Below are 24,983 nucleotides of genomic sequence, written 5' to 3'. Positions count from 1 at the left end.
TTTTATTTTATTGTGTTTATATTATTCATATATTTTATTTTTATTTTTTGTTTTTTGTTTTTTTTCTTGCTATTTTGTTTTTTGGTTTTGTCAGTTTATTTATAATTGTGTTGAGATCTAATTTGTAAAATTGAAATCCTTAAGTGGCCAATAAAGCACATATCTAATCTAATCTAATCTATATATCTACATAAACATTCTTGGGATGTTGTCTGGATGAGTTGAAAGACTTGTTGTTTTATAGCGAATGATAGTTATGTATTCCTTCGGTCAACTTAATAATGCTGCGAATTTGACCATTCATTTTCAGATTACGACATCTACAGAAAGTATCAGAAGCTAATTCAAGATTAATTATTTATTTTCTATTATTTATTTTATTACAATAAAATAAAAATGCAAGTATAAAAAATATAATATGATTATAATATGATTTTGTGTATGACGTGAGCACACATAGAAGCGAACACTTTTACATTTCATATTTTAAAAAGAAATGTCCCCTCTTTTTTAGACAAATTCTATACAAATTTAAAAATGCACTGCTATATATATATAATATTCCAGCATATTTTTCAACTTTTTCCACAGTAAAGATTATTTCTACAGCAAGTTAAAAAATGGTACCATATTTCAATATTACTACATATAAGAAGTACTTACGTAAATAATTTGTTTAAGAGATTTTTATTCTCACCTGCGAAAATAATCGTTGATTAGTATGTTCTGTATATGATTATTACCAGGTGCATCATTCATAAACGGTACATTTCCCTGTTCTAAAATTTCTCCCCACGGTACAGGCAACTGTAGCGCCGGATCATCTAGTGGTAACGGATCACCAGCACGCCGGGCAATATTATATAATATGGTAATTGCCACAATAACTGGCAGTACTCTTTGGACTTGAAAATCGAAAACCCAATGCCAAAATTGGAAACCGTCTTTTCCATATACCAAACACGCGCTCAATGGTATTGCATGTTTCAATAAGCGACTTGTTATAGAGATTCTACGCACGAGTTTCTGTATTGCGTAGAGGCGTCATTAAATAGGACCGAACTGGATAAGCTCCATCATTTAAGAGCAAGGCATCTCCAAATATTCCAGACTCAATTAGAGCACGTATCTTGGAATTGTTCAAAATTGTGGTGTCGTGCACAGATCCTTGCCAACGAGCTACAAGGTCCGCTATTTCCAAATTAGCATAACAAATCGCTTGGACATTAATCGAAAAGTAACCTTTTCGATTTCTGAAGTATTCTGCATCATTTCCACCTATAAATATTTACAATAATTATTGACACTTCTCTCTCTACAACAGCAAGAAAGTTGTTTGTATGAAGTTTGTATACAGTTCACCCAAATATCGATGATATACACAAAAAATTTAAAAGTTTAAAAATTAATTACCAAATGACTGGATTTTCACATAAGTGCAGTCTATGCAGTCCACAACTCTCGGAAATCTCGCAATGTCAATGAACTTTATTTGCTCAGTTTTTATTTCATCAACAAGAGGTGGAAATTTTATTATATAAACCTTGGTCGAAAACGAGCTATAGCATTCGTTACGCGGTGGACAACTCTGTGAGGACTCGTTTTGCTAACTCCAGAAAAATCACCTGTCAATATTAAGTGGCTGCCAGTAGCGTAAAATCTTAACGTCAGGAGGAGCTGATTCATGGGAGAAATAGCATTGTTCTTAAATAAATAGCAGTCATAATTAATAAATAGCAGTCATAATAAATAAATAGCAGTCATAAATTATTAGGTGTACAAATTAATTCTCGGCCTTTTTTAATGAAAATTAACGTTTATTTAAACAAACTTAGAATAAACTTTAATCAACAAAGTAATCTCCGGCGGCATCTACACATTTTTGCCATCTTTCGGGTAGGTGACGAATCCCCTCTTGGTAAAAGAACGCCGGTTTAGAGTCAATAAAGTCAGCAATGCATTTTTCGACCTCTTCGAGCGTTTTAAAGTGGGAATCTGCCAAATAGTGTTGGAGGGACCGGAACAAGTGAAAATCTGACGGGGCTAGGTCCGGTGAATACGCCGGATGTGGCAAAATTTCCCAGCCCAACAAATCAAGCGTGTCCTTAGTCGCTTTAGCCGTGTGTGGCCTCGCGTTATCGTGCAGCAGAATGACTGGCCTTCGTCCGTTGCCCGTAAAAGGTCTTTTGCGCTCGATTTCGTCACTTAAACGCAAAAGTTGAATTTTGTAACGCTCAGCAGTAACAGTTTCACCCTGTTTTTTTTAATTGAAATGCAAAGAGCAAACAATGCCTAATGTGTTGTTTATTAGACACCATCATGTTTACTGTGCTTATGTTGAATTATTTGAAGTTATGTCAATTATATATATCGGTTTTATAGTGTATGATGTTGGTACTATACAGCCCTGAAGTTGGCTGCAAAAACTTTCCTCTTAAATAAATGTTACAGCTGATTTAATATTAGGGCTGAGAATTAATTTGTACACCTAATAGTTACGTACAAAATAATAAGTTTTTAATAGTAAAAACTAATTTCTTTGCGTTACTGTGATTGTATTTATTACTATCTATATCTTTATTAGCAATAACAATCATTAATTATTATTTATTAATGACAGCTTCGTCATTAATAAATACTTTCACAATCAGTTATAATGCTGCGTATACTTACTGTTCTGTCGGGTGTGAAATTTCGGGTTCAATAGCTTCCAACACTTCAGTAATGCATTCTTTTGATAATCGGAATCGAGCATGAAAATCTACATTGTCCAACTCGTAAAAATGATCAGGTCGTCTTCTAACATTGCGTGGTCTTCGATTAATAATATCAGCAAAACCTTCATCATCTGATGACGATAATATTTGTGCAAAAGCCATATTATACAGGGTGTCCCAGAATGATGGGGACTAAATTCGTGTGCAGGTAAAACGGATCAAACTGAATCAAAAAGTTCTCTACCATTTTGCGATTTTTACAATTAATGAGAAATAAATTAAAGAAAATCAGCCAATTTGCGCGACGATAAGCGCGCGGCGAAAAGAGACAGCCCCGAAAAATTGCTGTACGATGATTTTTAACGGAATTATGGAACGATCAAAATGAAAATGACCACTTGCTTTTCAATTATCAATAACTTGATAAGGAAAAATCGAAATTTAAATTTCAAAAAACGATTTTGCAAGGAAAACTTCGTTTTAACGTGAAAAAATAAAAAAATTTTCAAATCTTTTTGTGCATGCGACACGTTTACAAAGTGAGAAGAAAATTTTCCATTTCGTTAAGTTCGTCGTTTTCTGTATATAAAAAATACTAGAATTTAAGAAAATTAAAAATAGCTGTAATCTTTTGAAAGTAGAGATTTCAAGCTTTGAAACCCTTTTTTAAAATTCAAATTCTCATTTTTTGAAACAAAGTTACATCTATTTAAAATTTGCCTATTTTTTAGACAATTTTTCTTGATCTCTTAATTATTTTGCGGAGTATATTTTTTAATATTAAAATTATTTTTTAGAAAAGTGTACAGTTAAATATTAAATTAATTAAATACATAAATTTGTCATATAGTATTATGAAAGAAATAGTATAATGGTAGCGTAACAAGAATAAAAGAGATAATAAGATGGTAGTAGCGTAACAAGAAAAAGTAGGATGGTAGCAAAGCAAGAAAATGGTTATTATGAGAGAAATAATACGAGATGGTATCATAACAAAAAAATACATACAAATATTATTATATAAATATATATTTATGAAATTAATTTATTAATTTTAAGACAAATGCGGAATTAAATTATATGTAATTAAATGTACTTAAACATCTTTCTTATTTACATACCTAAATATATATCTTTTTAATATTTCCTTGTCCTTTAATCTTTCCTAATTTTTCCTTTTTTCTTTCTTTGAGCTTTCCTTTGATCTGTCTTTTCCTTTTGATTCTTTGGCTCCTTTCTTAAAGAATTCTTGAAGAAGAGAAGACAATTATAATAAATTAAAGAGCTATAATATAATATTAAATATTAAATAAATAGTAAATACAAATATTAAAATATATAAATTTGTCAAAAATAGTTTTTTCTTCTTACATAATATCTATTAAAAACATTTTTACTAAAAATTCTAACAATTCAACATATATATTCTCAATATTTTAAATATTATTTTTTAGAAAAGTGTACAGTTAAATATTAAATAAATAATAAAAACAAGTATTAAATATATACATATATTTGTCATAAATAGTTTTTTTAACATAAATGTAAGAACATTTTTATTAAAAGCTCTAATCACTTTATACAGTCCGGCATAATAAAGTGACCATCCCATATATAGGTGTATAAAAAATTTTTTTAAACTAATATTTTTAATGGAAAAGCATCCTATTATTGGGCTTTTTTGAAAAGTTTACTCTCACACTAAAGATTGGTGAGAAGAATTGAGAGAGTATTTGCTGTTATAAAAACTTATAACTTTACTTTAACAAAACGAGCATTTTTATGTATGACAAAAAAGTGACCATTTTAGAATTTGTAGTGTTTTTATTGAGTCACGTTGTGTATCACGCATAAAATGTAAATTAAGATGTTTATTACAGCGACATATGACTAACAATTCTTTGTTCACTTGTTTTTAACAACAACGCAGTCTATAGAAAGACATTGAATATGGCTGGTCAACAAAGTTCTTATCAGATTCGAAACCTGATTATTAATGATTGTAAATGCCGTGTTTCGCAGCGGAAAATCGCTGAGAAATATGAAGTCCAGTCCCAAAAAGTGGTGTCCAGAAACTATATCAAAAATTTTTAAACACCGGAACAGTGGTCGACCAATCTGGAAGAGGGAGAAAGCGAAGTACAATTTGGCGTGATGATGCAAAACATTATTTTTCGCACTTTTTCTTATACTAATACAGAATCTTTAGAGATAAAGCTAGTAAAATAGTTTTTTTCTCACAAAGATTAGTATGTAATCATTTTTATATTTTTTACATAAGCTACAAGTTTTAAGCTTTATTTTGATCTGCCGTAGCAATTTGTATTACACCCCAATTAAAAATTATACCTTACGGAAAAATACCGTCTTTGTATTTTCAGATTAAGATATCTCGAAAACCTAACATAAGGCGCAATTTTTACGGCCGGATTCGTAATCAGCGCTAAAATATCTACAAGAAAATACTTAAGGAATCTCCGAATCTATTTGTGTGTCGATCAGTGTAATTAAGCTTAAAAAATATAAATTTTATGCAGTTTATACGACTAAATAATTATGTAGTTTGTATGAAACATTCAAAGAGAGAGAGAGAGAGAGAGAGAGAGAGAGAGAGAGAGAGAGAGAGAGAGAGAGAGATTCGCTTTTTATCATGGAATTTTTTTGTCTTAATTTATGTAGAAGTTAATATTTTCAAGTGATAATAAAGTACTAAAATAGTAATATTTTTATTGTGAAATTGTGAAATGTCATTTGAAATTTAGAAACTGTTATTTATATGATGAACGATCCCCGTAAAGGAATAAAAATGCGTCGATTTTATCTTAAAGATAAGAATATTTAATCAAATTGCGATTATTACTTCATTCTTTATTCGTCCATTTCCAGTTTATTTGCCATTTAATGTAAAACACGCGTTTGAATATTTTATTCTCAAGCGTTACATTATAGCCCCCTAGACGGTAACTAATATTGTAAAATATTGTTTAGAAACTGCAATAATTCAATAAGCTTCAAGAAATCAATATCAAATATTGTGTCAATAATATTGACTGTCTAGGGAAGTGTGGGGCCACATTGATCTCGCGACGCGTTGCGCCGTTCCTGCCTGCCCGTTGTACCGGACTCGTCATTCGCTAACTTTTTCCTGTTATAATTTAAAAACTAAGCTTCGGACAAAATTTTGCAAAAGGAAAAATCGTCTCAGAATTCGTTCAAGAATATGACATTTCAAGGACATCAGATTGTTTTGAATCACCCTGTATGTATATATATACACACGCAGATCGGTTATTTTGGGGACAAAAACATATATATTCTGATTACTTTGGGGACAAGTGTTTACTTTGAGGACCGTCCTCATTATTTTATATATAAAAAAATTACTTCAAGGACTGTCCCCAAAGTAATGTATATAAACAAGGATTACTTTGGGAACTTATTTAGCAAAAAATCTTATAAGGTGTTAATGTTCAAATTATTAAACTTTTGCAAATAGATTATGCATCGAAAAGAAGATTAAGATATACATAATATCCATGCGTGTTTTCTTTCTCTATTATAATCTTTATTCTTTATATATATACACAGATCGAATATTTTGGGGACCTTTTTTTTTTTTTTTTTTAATCAAAATAACAGTAAGAATATAAAGGCTCGCTATATATCAAATATAAATAGGTAATAGATAGGCTATTTCGAGCCGTACGCGGATGTCGGTGCGTCGATTCCAACGAAATTTAATTTTTCGTTAGAATTAACTAATTGTGCACGAGGCACAAATTTTGCTTGGTACACCGCCAAGACTTTTTTACGGAACAATCTCAATTCGAGATTTTTAATTCCGAAGATCCCCTCTGTCCTCCCTAAAGAAATGTAGGCGAGAAAAATATAGATCCGAAAGTCGCTGAATCGGGAATCGAACCCGAGTCCTTTCGCTTGCCGGGCGACTGCTCTCACCATCTGAGCTATTCAGACCCTTCGACTCTATACTTCTCTCTGCCTTGATAAACAACTATTTGTAAATAACGCATTTTTCAACCGGCGTGAATTAAACACTAAGAATATAAAGGCTCGCTATATATCAAATATAAATAGGTAATAGATAGGCTATTTCGAGCCGTACGCGGATGTCGATGCGTCGATTTCAACGAAATTTAATTTTTCGTTGGAATTAACTAATTAAAATAACAGTTGTATTTAATGTGTACGAGGGTTGTCTGAAAAGTTTCCGACCTCAACATGAAGATGGCAACACTCGTAAACAAAAGTTGGGGAATGTGTTTGCGCATGCTTTGAAAGGTACTCACCAAAATTTCAGCCATTTTGGACGCACAGTTGTTGTTTGACAATCATTTGAGTGAGTCGATGTGAGTGTTTTTGTGAAAATGGAAAAAATCGAGTATCGAGCTGTCATTAAATATTTGTTTTTGAAAGGCAATACGCCTACGCAAATCAAAGACGAGTTGGACGCTGTGTACGGGGACTCTGCACCATCATTTACCACCGTGAAATTTTGGGCTGCTGAATTTAAACGTGGCCGTACCAGCTTGGGTGACGATGAACGTTCGGGACGTCCAAAAACTGCAACCACTGACGATATCGCTCAAGTTCACCAAATGGTGCTAGACAACCGTCGAATTAAAGTTAGAGAGATAGCAGAGGCTATGAACATGTCCAAAGAACGTGTTTGTCACATATTGAATCAAGATTTAGGCATGAGAAAGCTGTCCGCGTGTTGGGTGCCGCGTTTGCTCACTTTGGACCAAAAACGTGTTCGAATGAACATTTCCAACGCTCTGTTGGCGCAGTTTAGGCGCAATAAATCAGAGTTTTGGCGCCGATTAATTACTGTAGATGAAACTTGGATACACCATTATACTCCAGAAACAAAAACACAGTCAAAACAGTGGACTGCGAAGGGGAAATCGGCTCCAAAAAAAGCAAAGGTTGTTCCTTCGGCTGGGAAAGTGATGGCAACTGTTTTCTGGAATAGTCATGGAGTTATCTTAATCGATTATCTTCAAAAAGGAAAAACCATTACAGGAGCATACTATGCATCAGTACTTGACAAGCTGAAGGCAGAAATTGCGGAAAAACGGCCACATTTGCAGAAAAAAAAATTTTGTTTCACCAAGACAATGCGCCGTCTCATACCTCAGCGGTTGCCATGGCGAAAATCCACGAATTACGGTTTGAACTGCTTGACCATCCTCCTTACTCACCAGATCTAGCCCCAAGCGACTTTTTTTTGTTCCCTAAGCTAAAAGTTGCGCTCGGAGGACAGAGATTTTCGTCGAATGAGGAGGCCATCACCTTCGTGAACAACTATTTTGCAGAGAAAGACGCCGAGTACTATTTGGACGGGTTGAAGAGATGGGAGCATTGCTGGGAGAAGTGTATAGACTTACAAGGAGACTATGTAGAAAAATAAAAATTAATTTGAAGAAAAAATGTCTTGTATCTTTGTTAGGTCGGAAACTTTTCAGACAACCCTCGTATAATCGTGTATTTCTAATGTATGCAATCATCGATATATAGTACTGGATGGAACATGCGGCAAGATTTCTTTGTTCTTTCGTGCTGAGAGATCTAAAAAGAGAAAGGTAGCCTAAAGTCCTCAAAGTAATCAATATACATCTAAAGTCCCCAAAGTAATCACTATACTTATCTGCACGTATATCCATTATGAAATCCTAGACATTGAATATATTTAAAATACACGGATCAATAACTAATTACACATTATATTGATTACTTTGAGGTATTTTATTGTGATTGTAAACTTATTTTAAATTTGATTTAAAAAAGGACAGAGCATATATATTTTTTACAATACAATTGCTATCAGAGGTGATTATTTAAATAAAAATAAAATTACATTTTGTATATAAAAAAAGTCCAGTTACAACATATTTCAACATTATTGTTTTTATCAAGCAATTTGTTAATACTAAGAATTTAAAGACTCTTTATATATTAAATATATATTAAGAAATAAATACATTGGTTATGAGAGCCGTACGCGGATGTTAGGCGTTATAGCGAAAATTAATTCCCGATTTAGCGGCTTCAGTCGGATATTTTTCTCGCCTATATCTCTTTAGAGGGGCCATTGAGGAATGTAGGAATTAAAAATTCTCGAATTGAGAATTAATTCCAAACATAAGTCTTGGCAATGTACCAGGTAAAATTTTCGTGCCTCGTGCACATTATCAAAGTTCTAGTGAAAAATTAATTTTCGCTATAATGTGCCTAACATCCGCGTACGTCTCTCATAGCCAATGTATTTATATTTCTTAATATATATTTAATTTGTTAAATTTTATTTATTTTAAAGAGATCCAAAGATTGGATTTTCTCTGTTTGCAAAATTAAAAGTAGGACATCTTGTATACCCTATCGTTGGACGCCACCTTGTCGTGGTGAGAGGGCTCACCCATCTCGCTGGAGAGATGGGTGCCAAGAGCGTCCATTACGGCAGTCTTGCCGTACGACTCTCTCCAGCGTGTGGAACGTCCTCCACTCACTGGAGAGGTCTCTCACGACGAGAGACACGGGGCCCGGCTCCCCCGTGGGCTTATCGCCCGCGAGCCGGTAGGGATAGGCGGCCCTGACTTCAATCGCCCGGTGGCACGGCACCGTTAGGGAGAGGACTGCTCTCCCACCGTGCACCGGTGTGTTTGCGGGGGAAACACACCGGTGCATCGCCCGCATGGGGGGGAAACTTCTCATGTGTACAGCTGGGGTGAGCCTTAATTAGTGCAATATGGGGGGTTTCTAGCAGCTGTGCCGCGGGGGGGGGGGACGTGGGTGTCGGTCGCTTTTGTGTCTGGGGCCGGGGTGGCTGGGCGGAGTTCTTCCAGTCGCTCGCGGCCTGGCATGGGGTGCGGTCCGACATCCCACAGTGTGGAAAATGGATCGGCAGTTGACATGCCCGCAGATATGCGGGCATCCGGATGCTTCCGGACTGTCGGTCCGGGCCTCTCCCGAGCCGCTCGGACGTCTCCGAGGCGTGGTCGGGAAGGCGGGGATGTGACCTGGGTGCTGGCGGAGAGCTTGCTCTCGTCCCAGCGTCCCACGGCCACATGGGCGGCACGAGTGCTGGTTGGAGGAGTTATCCTCGTCCCAGCGTCTTAGTGCCGCACCCCTCCCGGAATGGGTGCTGGTTGGAGGGCTCGCTCTCGTCCCAGCGTCCCATCATCGGGGAGGTTATAGGTGGGTGTTGGATGGAGGACATTGACCTCGTCCCAGCGTCCCAGTGCGAGTTGGCGAGGCCGCCGGACGTCTCCGGGTTAGGGCTCGTCAAAGAGGAGACGACGGGCGGTAGGGTTATATGCTTGAAGATATTCAAGCATCCGGAAACCTCCGGACCTACCGCCTGGACCGTCCCCCGGGCCACTCGGACGTATTCCGAGCTCGGGCCGGGGGCGGCGGAGTTCTACGTCCCTGCGTGTTGGCTGGAAGTCCCCTTCCAGCGTCCACGCAGAGGACGGTCCCCGAGGCCGCTCAGACGTATTCTGAGGCCTGGGCTCGGCGACGAGAGTCGATACCGCCGGGCGGACGCGACCGCTTCCCGTTCCGAAGCGGCCGTCCGGCGGAAGGCGGGCTCTCCTGCTGGCCTTGGTCTCCCTAGCGGAGAGCGGCTGGTCGCCACGGCGAGTAAGACGGGGCCGGGGAGCGGCGACCCCGTCCCAACCGTCCGTGGGGTGGCGCCGCCCGGCGAGGTACCTACGCAGTCGGAGGCGTAGGACCCCCGGGAAAGGCCTTCTTGGGTCTTTCCCCGTGGGTGTATGTCGACCCCTGGGAGTTACCCCGGGCCCCGGCTGGGGATGCTGCCGGTTATGTTTCGGGGCATCCCTGGCTGGGTTGGAGATACGCCGGTCGACAGAGCCTCGCCGGGATAGTGGAAAGAAAACCAAAATGAATCCTAATACTCAAATTAAAACTAATAAAACAAAAACAAAAACAGAGGCGGATAAGAAAGAGGAGAGCGACAATGTGATGTCGCCACCTCAAGAGATGGCCAAGGATCTCTCCAGAGAGACCTTAAAGGTCAAAAGAACGTGGAACAGCAACCTCGAATACAACGCGAGAGGAAAGGAAGCGAAAAAGCTTCGCGAATGCAAGGTGGCCATCCCGAGACTTACAATTAGTCCCGCTGGCAGCGTAAGAATAAGTCCGGCTAGCAGCACCAACTCCGTCAATATGACGGGAACGAGAGAGAGTGCGAACATGCAAGCCCAAAAGAGAAAGGATTCATGTTCCATTCAAGGAAACGGAACGGGTACAAAGGAAGATACTGAGCCGCTCACCGACACAACGAGTTACCATGGGGACGACGACGAGAATGAAACCATGGAGCTCAGTAGTGAAAGGCCGCAGAAAAAGAGAAGAGGAAGACCCCCAACAACAGAGGCCTACTACGTTAAGCTGGATAAAGAAAAGAAGGAGGCGGCGGCAAGAGAGGCGCAGATAGAGGGGTGCATCCTTAACCCGAGCGCCAGGCCCGATGAGACCAAGTCTTACAGAAAGTTCCTCTTGTCCACAAAGGATAAAAAAGAGGAAATGAAATTGACCTCAATAATTGACATTGAGTCGATAGTAGCAGAAGAGGCAACCGGCTTGTACAAAGTCGCCAAAGACTCTAGAAATCTCAAGGGGACCTTCCAGAGACAAATCAAGGAGGCTGCTGCTAAAATGAATGCAGCAGCTATAGTTCTGGCGATGAAATCGCAGGAGACAGAAAGCTCCTCTGCAATCGCTAAACAGTTGGAGGATATGAGCAAGGAAATCAAGGCCTTGAGAGAGGAAAATGTTAAGCTGAAAAGAGCGTTGGAGAGGATGAAGAACAGGGAGAGAAGAGAAGAAAGAAGAATGAAGGTCAGGAATACAGAGGATGAGTGGGGAACTGTAGCGTGGGAGGAAGCCTCCGGAACCCCATTGCCAACCAGCGATGGGGAAACAACGGAGGCGAAAGAGGAAAGGAAGAGAAAGCCCCTCTTCTACTTACTAGAAGTAGGGGGGCCTCCAGAAAGGAGAACAAGAGGAAGGATGCTGAGGAAGCCCCATTTCCGTCTCACAACGGGGGGGGCCTCAACAGCATGCCAGGAAGAAGGGGAGAAAATGGAAATAGACGTTGAGGGATACATAATCTCACAAACAACTTGCGAAGAGGAATTCCCGCAACTGGGCAGACGGGCACAAACTCAGTCGTTGACCCAAAGGATAGATGAAGTAGAAACTAACATGAGAAAGGAAGTGAAAGAGATGTTCGAGACGTTCAGCAAAATCCTCATTAGTAGCATCCTCCCAGCAATAGAGGGGAGAGCTGTATATAATGCAGAACAAGAGAGAGGAACGAGCGGAAACAGCACAAGGACCGCAACAATAAGACCTCCACTCAGACATGAAGGGAGGAAGGAGCAAGGAGCGGCAAAGAGGGGAAAGGAGAAAATAGGAGTGACTACGCTCAACCTCCCAGCTAACAACCCGCGAACAAGAAACCCAGTATTGGGTTACCCGGGTCAAAGGAGGGAATTAAAGGCACCCGAAAGAATGGAAGTGGAAGAGGAAAGGAAGACAGACAAGGCAGTGGGACCAAGAAAGGAAGAGGAAGAAAAGGAGAAATGGACCACTGTAGTCAAGCGAAAGAAAGGGGCCAACAAACAACAAAACCCTCGAGAGAGGGAAGTTGCCGAACGAGGCAAGGTCAAGAAAGAAGAGACTAAAAAGCCAAAAAGAAGAGTTCCACGAACAGCGGCAGTAGTCGTAACGTGCCCGAAAGGAACGTACGAGGAGACGCTAAGAGAGGCTAGACAAAAAATCCAGTTTAAAAACGTTGGAATAGAAGGGGTTCAAATTAGCAGAACGCTTACCGGCGCAATTACATTTGAAATCTTCTATAAGAGAAGAAGGGAATATCACAAAGACCGGGAACGAAATTGCAGACAAGCTGGCCGCAAAGCTGAGAGAGACTCTCGCTGGAAAAGAAGGGGTGCGCGTGGACAGACCCACGAAAACGGCAGAGCTGAGAATCAAGGACTTGGACGAATCAGTCATCCCCTCAGAAGTAGCTGAGGCGGTAGCGAAGGCTGGGGAGTGCAGTGTCCAAGAAATAAAGATAGGAGACAAGGACATCTGCAAATGGAATGAGGACGATATGGGCCAGATCCCCCCTGGCTGCGGCAAAAAAGATCGAAGAGAAAGGAAGAATAATAGTGGGATGGGCCAAAGCCAGGGTGGAAGTGTTGCAAGAAAGGCCGTTGCAATGCTTTAAGTGTCTGGAGGGGGGGGCATGTTAGGGAACGGTGCCCTAATAAGAAAGACCGGAGCTCCCGCTGCTATAGATGCGGGGGAGAAGGCCACCCCTCCGTTTGCAACGAGCAAGTCAAGTGTCCGGTTTGCAGTGACAAAGGACTCTCCGCCAATCACAGGACGGGGAGCGAGTCGTGCAAACCGGCACAAAAGGGAACCAGAGGTACGGGAATTATATCCCCTACCCCGAGGGCCAAACCAAGCGCGAAGGAAACCCAAAAAGGGGAAACAAGTAAAGAAAAGGGAGACTAAAGAAAACAAGAAGATGAGAGGAAAGAAAAGCCACACATCGTGGTCAAAGAAGTGAGGAAAGTAGAAGCTACGGTCGTCCCCATCTTCTCCCAATCCAAGATCCCAGTCAGAAGGGCATTGAAGGTAAAGGAGAGAGAAGAAGAAAGAGACGAAAGGGAAGAAAAACGAGACAAGGGTGGAGCCAAGAAAAGAAGAATTAGGGAAAACTTGGACAAAGAAGACTCCAATGAGATGGAGGCAACGAACGAAGGGATGGAAGATATTGAGTTAGTAGTATGAGCTGCCGTATTATACAAGCCAACTTAAACCACGCCAGTAGGGCACAGGACCTGTTCACACAGAGCCTTGCTGAGCGTGGTTGCGGACTGGGAATCGTAGCCGAGCCGTACCGTGTTCCGGAAAATAACCTTAATTGGTTAAAGAGCACGGACGGGTCGGCTGCGATTCTTTGGAGGGGAGCGAAGAACTCCCCTCCAATATCATTAATAGAGGCTGGCGAGGGATATGTCGCGTCCAGATGGGGATCTATCGTCGTGGTGAGCATATACGCGTCCCCAAATATAGGGCACGCAGAGTATAGGGAGAGACTGAGGGCTGTGGGTGAGTGCGTAAGAGGACAACACCCACAGCCAGCTGTCATAGCGGGGGACTTCAACGCCAAATCTGGCGCTTGGGGTTCCCCGCGCAGACAAAAGAGGGAGAGAGACCCTGGACTGGGCGGCGGAATATGGGGTCTCCATAGTCAATGTGGGGAGCACCAGCACGTGCGTTAGGATGCAGGGGGAATCGGTTATCGACCTTACCTGGGCGACTCCCTCTGCAATGAGACTGACATCAGGATGAAGGGTGATGGCGGAGATGGAGACTCTGTCCGATCATAGATATATAGAGTTCTCCATCTCCGCCATCCCAAAGGACGTGCTGGAACGCCGCCGGGCCAGGGAAGTCCACAGACGACGATGGATCCTGAAAAAACTAGACGACATGTTCAAAGCGATAATACAGGCAGCTCTACTAACTAGAGAAAAGAAGGAAGGAGGGTGGGACCCACAGGAACATCTGGAATGGATTCTGGGCGTAATTGACAGGACGTGTGACGCGTCAATGCCCAGAGTCAAAACCCGCCCACCAAAGTGTGCGTACTGGTGGACGGACACCATCGCCGAATTGAGGCGAGAAACCGACCGTGCCAGACGCAGGACAAGAAGAAGGAGGCATGGAGAAGAGGCCAATGAAGAAGCATGGCCTATAGAACAGCGAGGAATGATCTGCGAATGAAATGCGATACGAGAGGCGAAGGCAAAGGCCTGGAACGAGCTCCTGCTCTCCCTCGACAAGGACCCGTGGGGACGCCCCTATAAGATGGTCTTGAACAAGTTTAGACGAGGGGTGGCACCACTCACGGAGTCACTCGACCCTCAATTCATCGGGCAAATTATAGACACACTGTTCCCAAGGGAGGAACAGCAGCGAGAAGGAGACCTGATCCCGCACAGGGAATTTGAGTGGTCCGACGAAATGGGGGTCTCCGAGGGAGAGCTCAATCACGCCGTCAGGAAGATAAAAGCGGGCAAAGCCCCTGGTCCTGACGGCGTGCATGGAAGACTCTGGGCCTTTGCCTTCAAAGATATGAAAAAGGAAATGGCAGAAACATACACGAACTGTTTCAGGGAAGGTAAATTCCCCCCAATTTGGAAGAAGGCTAACATAGTCCTTCTTCCTAAGGAGGGCAAGCCACCGGAGATGCCCTCCGCATACCGGCCGATTTGTCTGCTGGACGAGGCGAGCAAGATATTAGAAAGGATAATATCGGACCGTCTCGTCCGGCACCTTACCCGGGAGGGTCCCGACCTAAGTCAAGACCAGTATGGCTTTCGCGTTGGGCAGTCAACGATTGATGCAATCATCAGAGTCCGCTCAATCGTGGAAGCCATACAGAGAGAGGGCGGGGTGACGCTTGTGATGTCTCTCGACATCTCGAACGCGTTTAACACCCTGCCCTGGCGACAGGTAGGGGAGGCGATGGAGCACCATCGAGTGCCCTCCTACCTAGTCGCCATTATGAGGGACTACTTCCGGGAAAGGAAGATAAGCTATGTGGACCAAACGGCCAAGGTGTGCGAGAGGGATATGTCATGTGGGGTTCCACAGGGCTCGGTATTGGGCCCGCTAATGTGGAACCTCACTTATGACACAGTACTCCGGACTGCCCTCCCCCCGGCTGCAATACAGTGTGTTACGCTGATGACACACTGATCATAGCCGGGGAAGAAAATTGGGGGGAAGTTGAAAGAAAGGCAAACATTGCGCTCAATCGCGTCGTGCGTTCTATACGAGGACTAGGACTGAAGGTGGCTCCCCAGAAGACCGAAGCGGTCTTCATGCATGACGGCACTCATGGGGAGCCGCCTGAAACTAGGATTATGGTAGAAGGAGCCCCCGTCTTGGTGGAGACCAGGATCAAATATCTTGGTCTCCACCTGGATAGTAGGTGGGCCCATCGTGAGCACTTCCGTCTATTGGCCCCCAGAGTCGAGAGGGCAGCCATGGCCCTCAGCAGGCTGCTGCCTAACCTGGGGGGGCCGGACGGAAGGGTGAGGAGACTATGCCGGTACCGTCCATGCGATGATCATGTACGGAGCCCCTGTATGGGCGGAGAAGGTCATGGTCACCCGAGACATCAAGGCTGGACTACATCAGCTGCAGAAACGGGTGGCTGACCGCCTATGCAGGGGGTACAGGACTGTGAGCTGGACGGCAGCCTCGGTCCTGGCGGGGATACCCCCCATTGAGCTGCTTGCTCGCATGTACGCGGAAGTATACCAGCGTACATGCGAGCTGAAAAGAGGGGGTGAGACTATAACGGACCGAGACCGGCATACGATGAGGGCCCGCGCTCGACAGTCCTTAATAGAGCAGTGGAACCGGGACCTCGAGGATTCGAGGCTGCCCGGAAGAAAGACTGTTGAGGCCATTCGGCCCTGTCTAAAAAAATGGTTAGACAGAGCCAAAGGCGGGGTTACATACCGGATGACTCAGATACTGACCGATCACGACTGTTTTGGAAAGTATCTGAGTCGAATAGGCAAGGAACGCACGGCGCGATGCCAGCAATGCGACGAAGCAGAGGACAACGCGCAGCACACCTTAGCCGAGTGTGCTGCGTGAACCAAAGAAAGAGAGGAGTTGAAAGCGGTAGTAGGAGAAGACCTCTCCCTTCCAACAATAATAAGGGAGATCATTGAGGAAGAAAAGAAGTGGGGAGCCTTCTCCTCCTTCTGTGAAAAAGTTATGGCACAGAAGGAGGAAGAAGAAAGAGTGAGGGAGAGGAGCGGAAAGAGAAGACGCTCGTTGGAGCGGGCGGAGAAGGAGGGGGAGAGCAGCGGAGAAGAACCCCCTCCACCACCACGGAGGGGGAGACTCACCCGTCTCCCCGGGGTCAATATTGATCCGGGATGAGGCTTTCGGGGGTGGACCCGAGACGCTTAAGTCTTGGTCTCCTCCCCCGACGACCTCCCAGGAATTGGGGGCGGGGGCGAGTAGGCTACGTTCCGGTGTGGCATGCTCGCCCGAACCCCCCCCCAAACAGGCAGCCTCCTCGGTTGCGGCCGAACCCTAGCTCCCATGGGAGCGGAGGGAGTCGCATTCGGGGAGGCTGGGGGGGTCGTGTGTCTCCGGGGATTGGGTCTCGGCCCGACTACCGGGGGCGCACGGCCCCCCCCTCGGACGGAGATGCAGCGGGAAGTGCCCTCTTACCGGGAGCCACAAGGCACCGGGGGGAGGGCATCACCGCTGTAGAGAAGACTCTTCTCCTTTAGAGGAGAGTCCTCTGGTGAGAGCCTCCGGGGCTGACTGACAAATCCAATCCCCCTTTTGGGGGATGAAGGGAGCATCGGCCTCGGGGGCGGGGGGCTGCGGCTCGAGCGGGAACACTCGAGCCGCGACCCCGCCCACTCCAAACTTGGATGGGCGCGGCGTGGGGTTGGAGTCGCCCTGCGCCGCAACCGCGAAGACCGCACGACGGCGGAGGGAGAGACTGCCCTTCAGGGTGGTTCCTCTCCGAGAGGTAAAGGCGGGGGGGGGCGGCGAGACGGCATGGGATTCCAGCATCCTCGCCGCCCCCTACCTAACGCCCATGAAGGACACTCGCTGAGGTTTTAGTGAGGTAAGCTTGGGCCCGTTGGCCGAATCACTCGTGGTTCGGTCAACGGGAACAAGAAGTCCCACATAACCGCCGCCTCTTTCCCGGGAGGCGGCGGTATCCATAAAGGATTTCAGCGAAAAAAAAAAAAAAGGACATCTTGTATATATGTACATATAAAAATAGAATTAATTAAATTAATATATTCTAAGAAAAATATCTGTTTTATATATATATATATGTGTATACATATATAAAAATAAGATAAATAATTGAAAAAAAAACAAATTTTTTTATATCGCGTAATTGATTAGAACTTTATATTATGAATGTAATAACATTTATAGTTATAATGTCAAGTTATGTAAAAATATTTTAATATAATGCGGCTATATGAAGTAGACTGATAACCAACGATTAATATTTCTTGTTTGAAAAAAATTCTTTAATTTAACTGCAGTTGCAAATTCCACATTTTTTACAAATAACTGTGTTCTCTCTTTATATCAATTGATTCTTTTCATTACTTTATACATAAATAATGTGTTTTCTGTAGCATTTTGTTATACAATCAAAAATAAAAAATTTTTCGGGGTAGTTAATTAAAATGGGACACCTTGTATATAGATATATATTTACATATATTTGTATATATATAGTTTAATTTTATATGTATTTAATTTATTTAAGATCGTCTTAAAAGTGTGTTCTTAAGATTCCATGTTTTAATAAACATATAGTGCAATGATCATATAGTACATCTTCTGAGAACATATTTAAGCTGCGTCCCAGTGAGAAGGCTAATGTCAATTCGATGTCAAAACGACGTCAATGTCCTCGATATGTCAACGGGTGCTTTACATCTAACAGAGATCGAAATTGTCGACTTTTCGATATATAATGGAAATGATAAATTATAAGTAGAAAACAGTTTATTTCTATCTAAAATAGTAGATATACTAGGCGGGTTCTAACTCAGGGGCAATGAGGGGGGTGAGGGGCGAGGGGAACCCAGGGCGCGGGGGAATGACGTCACGCGGGGAGGGGGAATGACGTCACGCGGGGAGGGGGAATGACGTCACGCGGGGAGGGGGAATGACGTCACGCGGGGAGGGGGAGGCGTCCGCGATTTTGGTACCGGGTCCGCGAGGGGTCCGCGGGGAGGGGGGAGCGTCCGCGATTTTGGAGCCGGATCCGCGAGGGGTCCGCGGGGAGGGGGAAGCGTCCGCGATTTTGGTGTCTGGTCCGCGAGGGGTCCGCGGGGAGGGGGAGGCGTCCGCGAGGTTAGGGTCCGCGAGGGGTCCGCGGGAGGGGGAAGCGTCCGCGATTTAGGTGACGGGTCCGCGAGGGGTCCGCGGGGAGGGGGAGGCGTCCGCGAAAGACCGCATGAAACTTTTTGGGTAAGGGGTCCGCGGGGAGAGAGGAACGCGAAGAAGAGCGCGAGGCGAACGTGAGAGAGAGATGTCGCGAGAGAGACGTTCGCGAAAGAGAGATAGCGGTAGCGAGATGATGCGGCGATGGAGAGCGCGAGGTGTTGCAGCGAGGCGTATATGCAAGAGCGAGAGAGATAGCGCGAGATGACGAGAGGTAGCGAGATGACGCGAAGGAGAGCGCGAGAGCTGATGCAGCGAAGGAGAGCGCGAGGTGCACGCGAGAGAGATGACGCAAGCGAGGCGTATATGCAAGAGCGAGAGAGAGATGTTGCGAGACGATGCGGCGATGGAGAGCGCGAGAGCTGATGCAGCGAAGGAGAGCGCGAGAGGCGGACGCGAGAGAGAATTTTTTAAATATTTTTTTTAAATTAATATTTTTAGGATGAGGAAGGGGAGAGGACCTATTCTAAAATAAATACAATTTTTTAAATATTTAAAATAATTTTTATTATATAACTATGTGTGTGTGTGTGTGTATATTTTACAAAATGTTTGTGTGTATGTGTATGTGTGTGTGTGTGTATTTTACAAAAATGTGTGTGTGTGTGTGTGTGTGTGTGTGTGTGTGTGTGTGTGTGTGTGTGTGTGTGTGTGTGTGTGTGTGTGTGTGTGTGTGTGTGTGTGTGTGTGTGTGTGTGTGTGTGTGTGTGTGTGTGTGCAATTATACAATTTTGTGTGTGTAAATTTAAAAAATTTAAAATATATAATATAAAATAAAATGTAATATAAAATATATAATCAAAAATAAAAGTATATAAAATATAAAATATAAAATATGAACTTTAAGTGGCTGGATAATGGTTGAGCGGCCGAATGCGAGATGCTGCGAGAAGCGGCGGCGACTGCTGGGCGGGGACTCCTGCATAACAGAAAATGTTATTCAGAATTTATAATTAATAGATAATTTGATTTATATTTAATTTAATTTATAACTTACATGATAATCTCAGCCTTTTGACGTCAGATTTATTGGACGCGTAAATATTATTTGTTACAAACATCGTGAAGAATATCATTTACAGCACATGTTAATATTTCACAATCTATGAGTGATTCACTATCGTATGCATCACTTTCGCGTATCGCTTTTACAGCATCACATACATTAGTAATATTATTGCGTTGTAAAATAGTTGCAAATTGTTTAAATTTTTCATTCACAAGATGAGTATTTTCACATAGCCAGAAATACACATGATCTATACATTTTTCAAACTCAAATAAATGTAATAGAGTCGATGGCTTCATATATAAAAAATTATTGGATAATGTTAATTTTACAATTTTTGAATCCGATATTTTAACAATTTCTATTGTTAGATCTCGAATCCGTAATGGAGTTTGAGATGATTGTAAAAATCGTTCAATGTCCGCACGTTTCCGCATTAGTGATATCCATGTTTCAATAGGCAATATTATGTGGTTGCCTCGATTATCACCAAGAGCTAATTCCACATATGATACAGCTCCAACGCTGATTCCTATTTCCAAATATTTATAGGATGTTGCGGTTAGAGCATATCTTCGCCCAAGTATACGAGTCGCACGCTGAATGCTATAAAAATAATTAGAACAATATTTCAAAAATTATTTAAAAATCATTATTTAAAAATCTTTATTTTGACAAAAAAAAAGAATCGAAACTTACTTGTCACTTGTATTCTTAGACATTTCTTGTATTGGAACGTAATAATTCATGCTGGCGGAGTACATTTTTAAAAGAACCTTTCACATAAGTGATTGATACAATACTAAATCATTATTACAAGTTTTTATTGATACAAAGCAATGGGGTGGGGATTATTGCTGACACAAAATTATTTTTAACCAATCATCAAAGCGCCGATGCACGACTGCTATGACATCATCCTCAATGAAATATTAAATGTAAAATAATACAACATATCCAAAATTTCAAGCGTCAATGTATGACTGCTATGACATCATCCTCAATGAAATATTAAATGTAAAATAATGCAACATATCCAAAATTTCAAGCGTCAATGTACGACTGCTATGACATCATCCTCAATGAAATATTAAATGTAAAATAATGCAACATATTCAAAATTTCAAGCGCCGATGCACGGCTGCTATGACATCATCCTCAATGAAATATTAAATGTAAAATAATGCAACATATCCAAAATTTCAAGCGTCAATGTACGACTGCTATGACATCATCCTCAATGAAATATTAAATGTAAAATAATGCAACATATCCAAAATTTCAAGCGTCAATGTACGACTGCTATGACATCATCCTCAATGAAATATTAAATGTAAAATAATGCAACATATTCAAAATTTCAAGCGTCAATGTACGGCTGCTATGATATCATCCCCAGGTGTTCAAAACGTATGTAACAAAATCACGAGAAAATGCAACATAATTAAAATTTTCGAGCGCCAATGTACGGCAGCTCTCATCTTGAGATGAATCTCGCGAAATGTACAAAAATGTATCAATTTCAAGCGCCAATGTACGGCTGCTATGATATCATCCCCAGGTGTTCAAAACGTATGTAACAAAATCACAAGAAAATGCAACATAATTAAAATTTTCGAGCGCCAATGTACGACCGCTCTCATCTTGAGATGAATCTCGCGAAATGTGCAAAAAATGTATCAATTTCAAGGTCGATACATCATTCGTACGTAACAAAATCACAAAGTGCAACATACTCGAGTGCCAATGATCTCTACGATTAAATAAAAAGGATGGTAAAGAGGCATACTATGTTAGTATCATTGTCAGAGGTTCAGCAAGAGCATCTCAAAAATGGCACAATTGGAAGAAAGTTTGATGGAGCAATCAGCAAGGGTGAATTCGGTGGAGGAATACATTGTGTGGGAGCAGCAATGTGACGAATACATCGAAGCGCTGGAAGAACAAAGTCGAATAAAACGTCCACGATTACCGATCGGAGTTCGACAATCGCTTGTCTCCCAAATCGCACGTCTCGAAGGGTTGAAGAATTCGGTACGCAGACGTTTTGTACACGCAGGTGCCGGAAGCAGTTCGCGAGACATCGGACTCATATGGCGAGAGATTGATACGGCGTTCGAGAGCCGCATCTTGACTGGTGCGGTGATAAACAGCAACCACATCGAACCTCGTCAATTTCTAGAGGATGCCAAAGACATTGTGATCGAACACGTGCAAAAAGTGTTGCAAAAACACACTAGTGTAAAAGTGAACACTATATTTAATGGTGAGTTTGTGTCAGGCGATAAGCGCGCTAATAAAAGTGTCAACACTAAAAACTTTGAAATCTTTCGCACCGACGATTTACATGATTGGTACAAACGCCGCATTATCGAGCCCACACTAGCATCGCTAGAAGAATTTCAAGAACGTGATAGTGGTTGGGCATTATCGCGAATAAACAATTTAACTGTAAATATAAACAAGTATAATCCAATGCGTGCGGGATGTCACATTAAATTACCGCGAGAAATAATGATGAAGAGAGCAGTGATTAACGTGCAATCAAAAGACAATGCATGTTTTGCGTGGGCGGTGGTCGCAGCTCTATACCCCGCAGAAAGAAATGTGGAACGGGAATCTTCATATCCACATTATACGACAGTACTCAATCTCCAAGACATTGAGTTTCCAGTGACTGTGAATCAAATCAAAAAGTTTGAACTATCAAACAACATTTCGATAAATGTGTACAGCATCGAAGAAAAGAACATTGTCTCGATACGTCTCAGTGAGCAGAAGAAAGACAGACACGTCAACTTGCTGTACGTGGAAGACAGCAACAACATTGAACATTTCGCATGGATCAAGAATCTCTCCCGGCTCGTGAGCTCACAACTGAGCAAAGACAAATGTAGAAAATATATCTGTGATCGGTATGTATATTTATTGCAAATTATATATTAAATAATCATAAAATAATTATAAAATTATAATTTTACAGATGCTTGCATTATTTCGGGTCTGAAGACAAGTTGCAGTCACATACAGTAGACTGCGGAAAGATGAATGACTGCGCTATCCGATTACCGAGCGATAAGGACAAGTGGCTCGCGTTCAACAACTTTAATCGCAAAGAGCGACTTCCTTTTGTCGTATACGCAGACCTCGAATGTGTGCTGACAAAGACGAATAAGAAGGAAGAAGAAAAGAATTTATATCAACATCACCAAGTATTTAGTATAGCATATTATGTACATTGCTCATATGACGATTCATTATCCGAATATTATTCTCGTCGTAGTGTAGATTGCGTTTCGTGGTTTTCCGAACAACTACAAAATTTGGCGCAACGCGTAAAGAATATTTTAGCAACTAACGTCCCCATGGTAAATTTAACATCAGACGAGCTGGAAAAATATCATAGTGCAACGCATTGTCATATATGTGAGAAACCATTCATGCAAGATGACGATACACGCGTACGCGATCATTGCCATCTGACCGGGCGGTACAGAGGTCCCGCGCACTCAAATTGTAATCTAAATTATAAAAACTCTTTTTGTATTCCAATAGTATTTCACAATTTATCCGGTTATGACTCACATTTCATAATTAAGGAAATAGCTACAGCGTTCGAAGGGGGAATCGATTTACTTCCAATAACTAAAGAAAAATATATATCATTTACAAAAACTGTCAATAGTACCAACGATGACAAAGATTGGAAAGCTTGCATAAAATTACGTTTTATCGATTCATATAAATTTCTCAATACTAGTCTCGATAAATTGGCATCATTTCTAAGTAAAGATAAACTCAAAAATTTAAAATTGAAATTTCAAAATTTATCCACTCACAATTTCGAATTATTGACGCGAAAAGGTGTCTTTCCGTACGAGTACATTGACTGCGTGGACAAGCTGCAGGACACGCGTTTACCGCCGCGCGAATCGTTTTATAGTTCCTTGACCGGTGACACTGTCTCAGAGAGCGATTACGCGCACGCTGAGAACGTCTGGAATCGATTCTCCCTTCGAACTCTAGGTGAATATAGCGACTTATATTTAAAAATGATGTCTTGTTATTAGCAGATATTTTTGAAAATTTCCGCAACACTTGCATCGAGAGTTATGGGCTCGACCCCGCATATTATTATACTCTCCCCGGATATACGTGGGATGCCATGTTAAAGCATACAAATATTACGTTTGAATTGCTTACCGATATCGACATGGTTATGTTTATCGAACGGGGTATACGCGGTGGTCTGAGTCAATGTTCAAACAGATATGCACACGCTAATAACAAGTATATGCAGTCGTACGATCCATTGAAACCATCTTCATATCTAATGTATTTCGATGTAAATAATTTGTATGGATGGGCAATGTGTCAACCGTTGCCATATGCTGATTTTCAATGGGTCGATGACATGTCTAGTTTCAATTTATCATCTATCGCGCTCGATTCGCCTACAGGCTACATCCTTGAAGTAGATTTAGAATATCCACAATGTCTTCACAATGCGCACACTGACCTACCGTTTTGCCCGACACGCGACAAGCCACCAGGCAAGCGGGAAGATAAGCTTCTCGCAACGCTATACAACAAGAAGCGATATGTGATACACTACCGCAACCTGCAGCAATGTACGCGTCACGGCCTTCGCGTTGCAAAAATACATCGCATATTACAATTCATGCAATCTCCATGGCTTCGAAATTATATCGAACTTAATACGCAATTTAGAACACACGCGAAAAATGATTTTGAAAAAAATTTATATAAATTGATGAATAACGCAGTATTCGGCAAAACGATGGAAAATGTGCGTAATCGGGTTGATGTAAAACTTATCACACATTGGGAAGGAAGATACGGTGCAGAGGCAATGATTGCGAAACCAAATTTCCACAGTAGAAGCATCTTTTCAGAAAATCTAATCGCTGTAGAATTACGTAAACTCGAAGTAAAATTTTACAAACCAATCTATGTTGGCATGTGCATACTCGACATCTCCAAAACATGTTTATACGAATTTCATCACGAGTACATGTCACCGCTATATCGCGACAGATGCAGGGTAATGTACACAGACACAGACAGCCTAATATACCACATCGAATGTGAAGATGTGTATAAGAATATAAAGCGCGACGTAAGCAAATTTGATACGAGCGATTACGCTGCTGACA

At 42.1% G+C, this 24,983-nt stretch overlaps 2 protein-coding genes across 2 annotated transcripts; both read left to right on the top strand.

Moving 5' to 3' along the window:
- The first annotated feature begins 4,667 nt into the window (after positions 1-4,667).
- LOC145943352 (histone-lysine N-methyltransferase SETMAR-like) lies at positions 4,668-7,948 on the top strand. Its single transcript, XM_083050874.1, has 3 exons — positions 4,668-4,719; positions 6,909-7,016; positions 7,152-7,948. The coding sequence occupies exons 1-3, from the start codon at positions 4,668-4,670 to the stop codon at positions 7,946-7,948; spliced, it is 957 nt and encodes a 318-aa protein (XP_082907000.1).
- A 6,184-nt stretch (positions 7,949-14,132) lies between these two features.
- Positions 14,133-14,561, top strand: LOC145943351 (uncharacterized). Its single transcript, XM_083050873.1, has one exon. The coding sequence runs from the start codon at positions 14,133-14,135 to the stop codon at positions 14,559-14,561; it is 429 nt and encodes a 142-aa protein (XP_082906999.1).
- Positions 14,562-24,983: the final 10,422 nt, after the last annotated feature.

The sequence above is a fragment of the Prenolepis imparis genome, unplaced genomic scaffold, assembly GCF_030444845.1.
Source record: "Prenolepis imparis isolate NDT839.2.m4 unplaced genomic scaffold, iyPreImpa1.0 SCAF_12, whole genome shotgun sequence".
NCBI lineage: Eukaryota > Metazoa > Arthropoda > Insecta > Hymenoptera > Formicidae > Prenolepis > Prenolepis imparis.
Note: the sequence above shows the minus strand (reverse complement) of the source record. Positions and strands in the feature narration are given on the sequence as shown.

Coding starts and splice junctions, on each gene's coding strand:
- LOC145943352 (XM_083050874.1), top strand. CDS start 4,668: ATGGCTGGTCAACAAAGTTCTTATCAGATTCGAAACCTGATTATTAAT. Junction 4,720..6,908: donor AAACCTGATTATTAATGATT/GTAAATGCCGTG, acceptor TTAAAATAACAG/TTGTATTTAATGTGTACGAG. Junction 7,017..7,151: donor GTTTGCGCATGCTTTGAAAG/GTACTCACCAAA, acceptor TGTTTTTGAAAG/GCAATACGCCTACGCAAATC.
- LOC145943351 (XM_083050873.1), top strand. CDS start 14,133: ATGGCGGAGATGGAGACTCTGTCCGATCATAGATATATAGAGTTCTCC.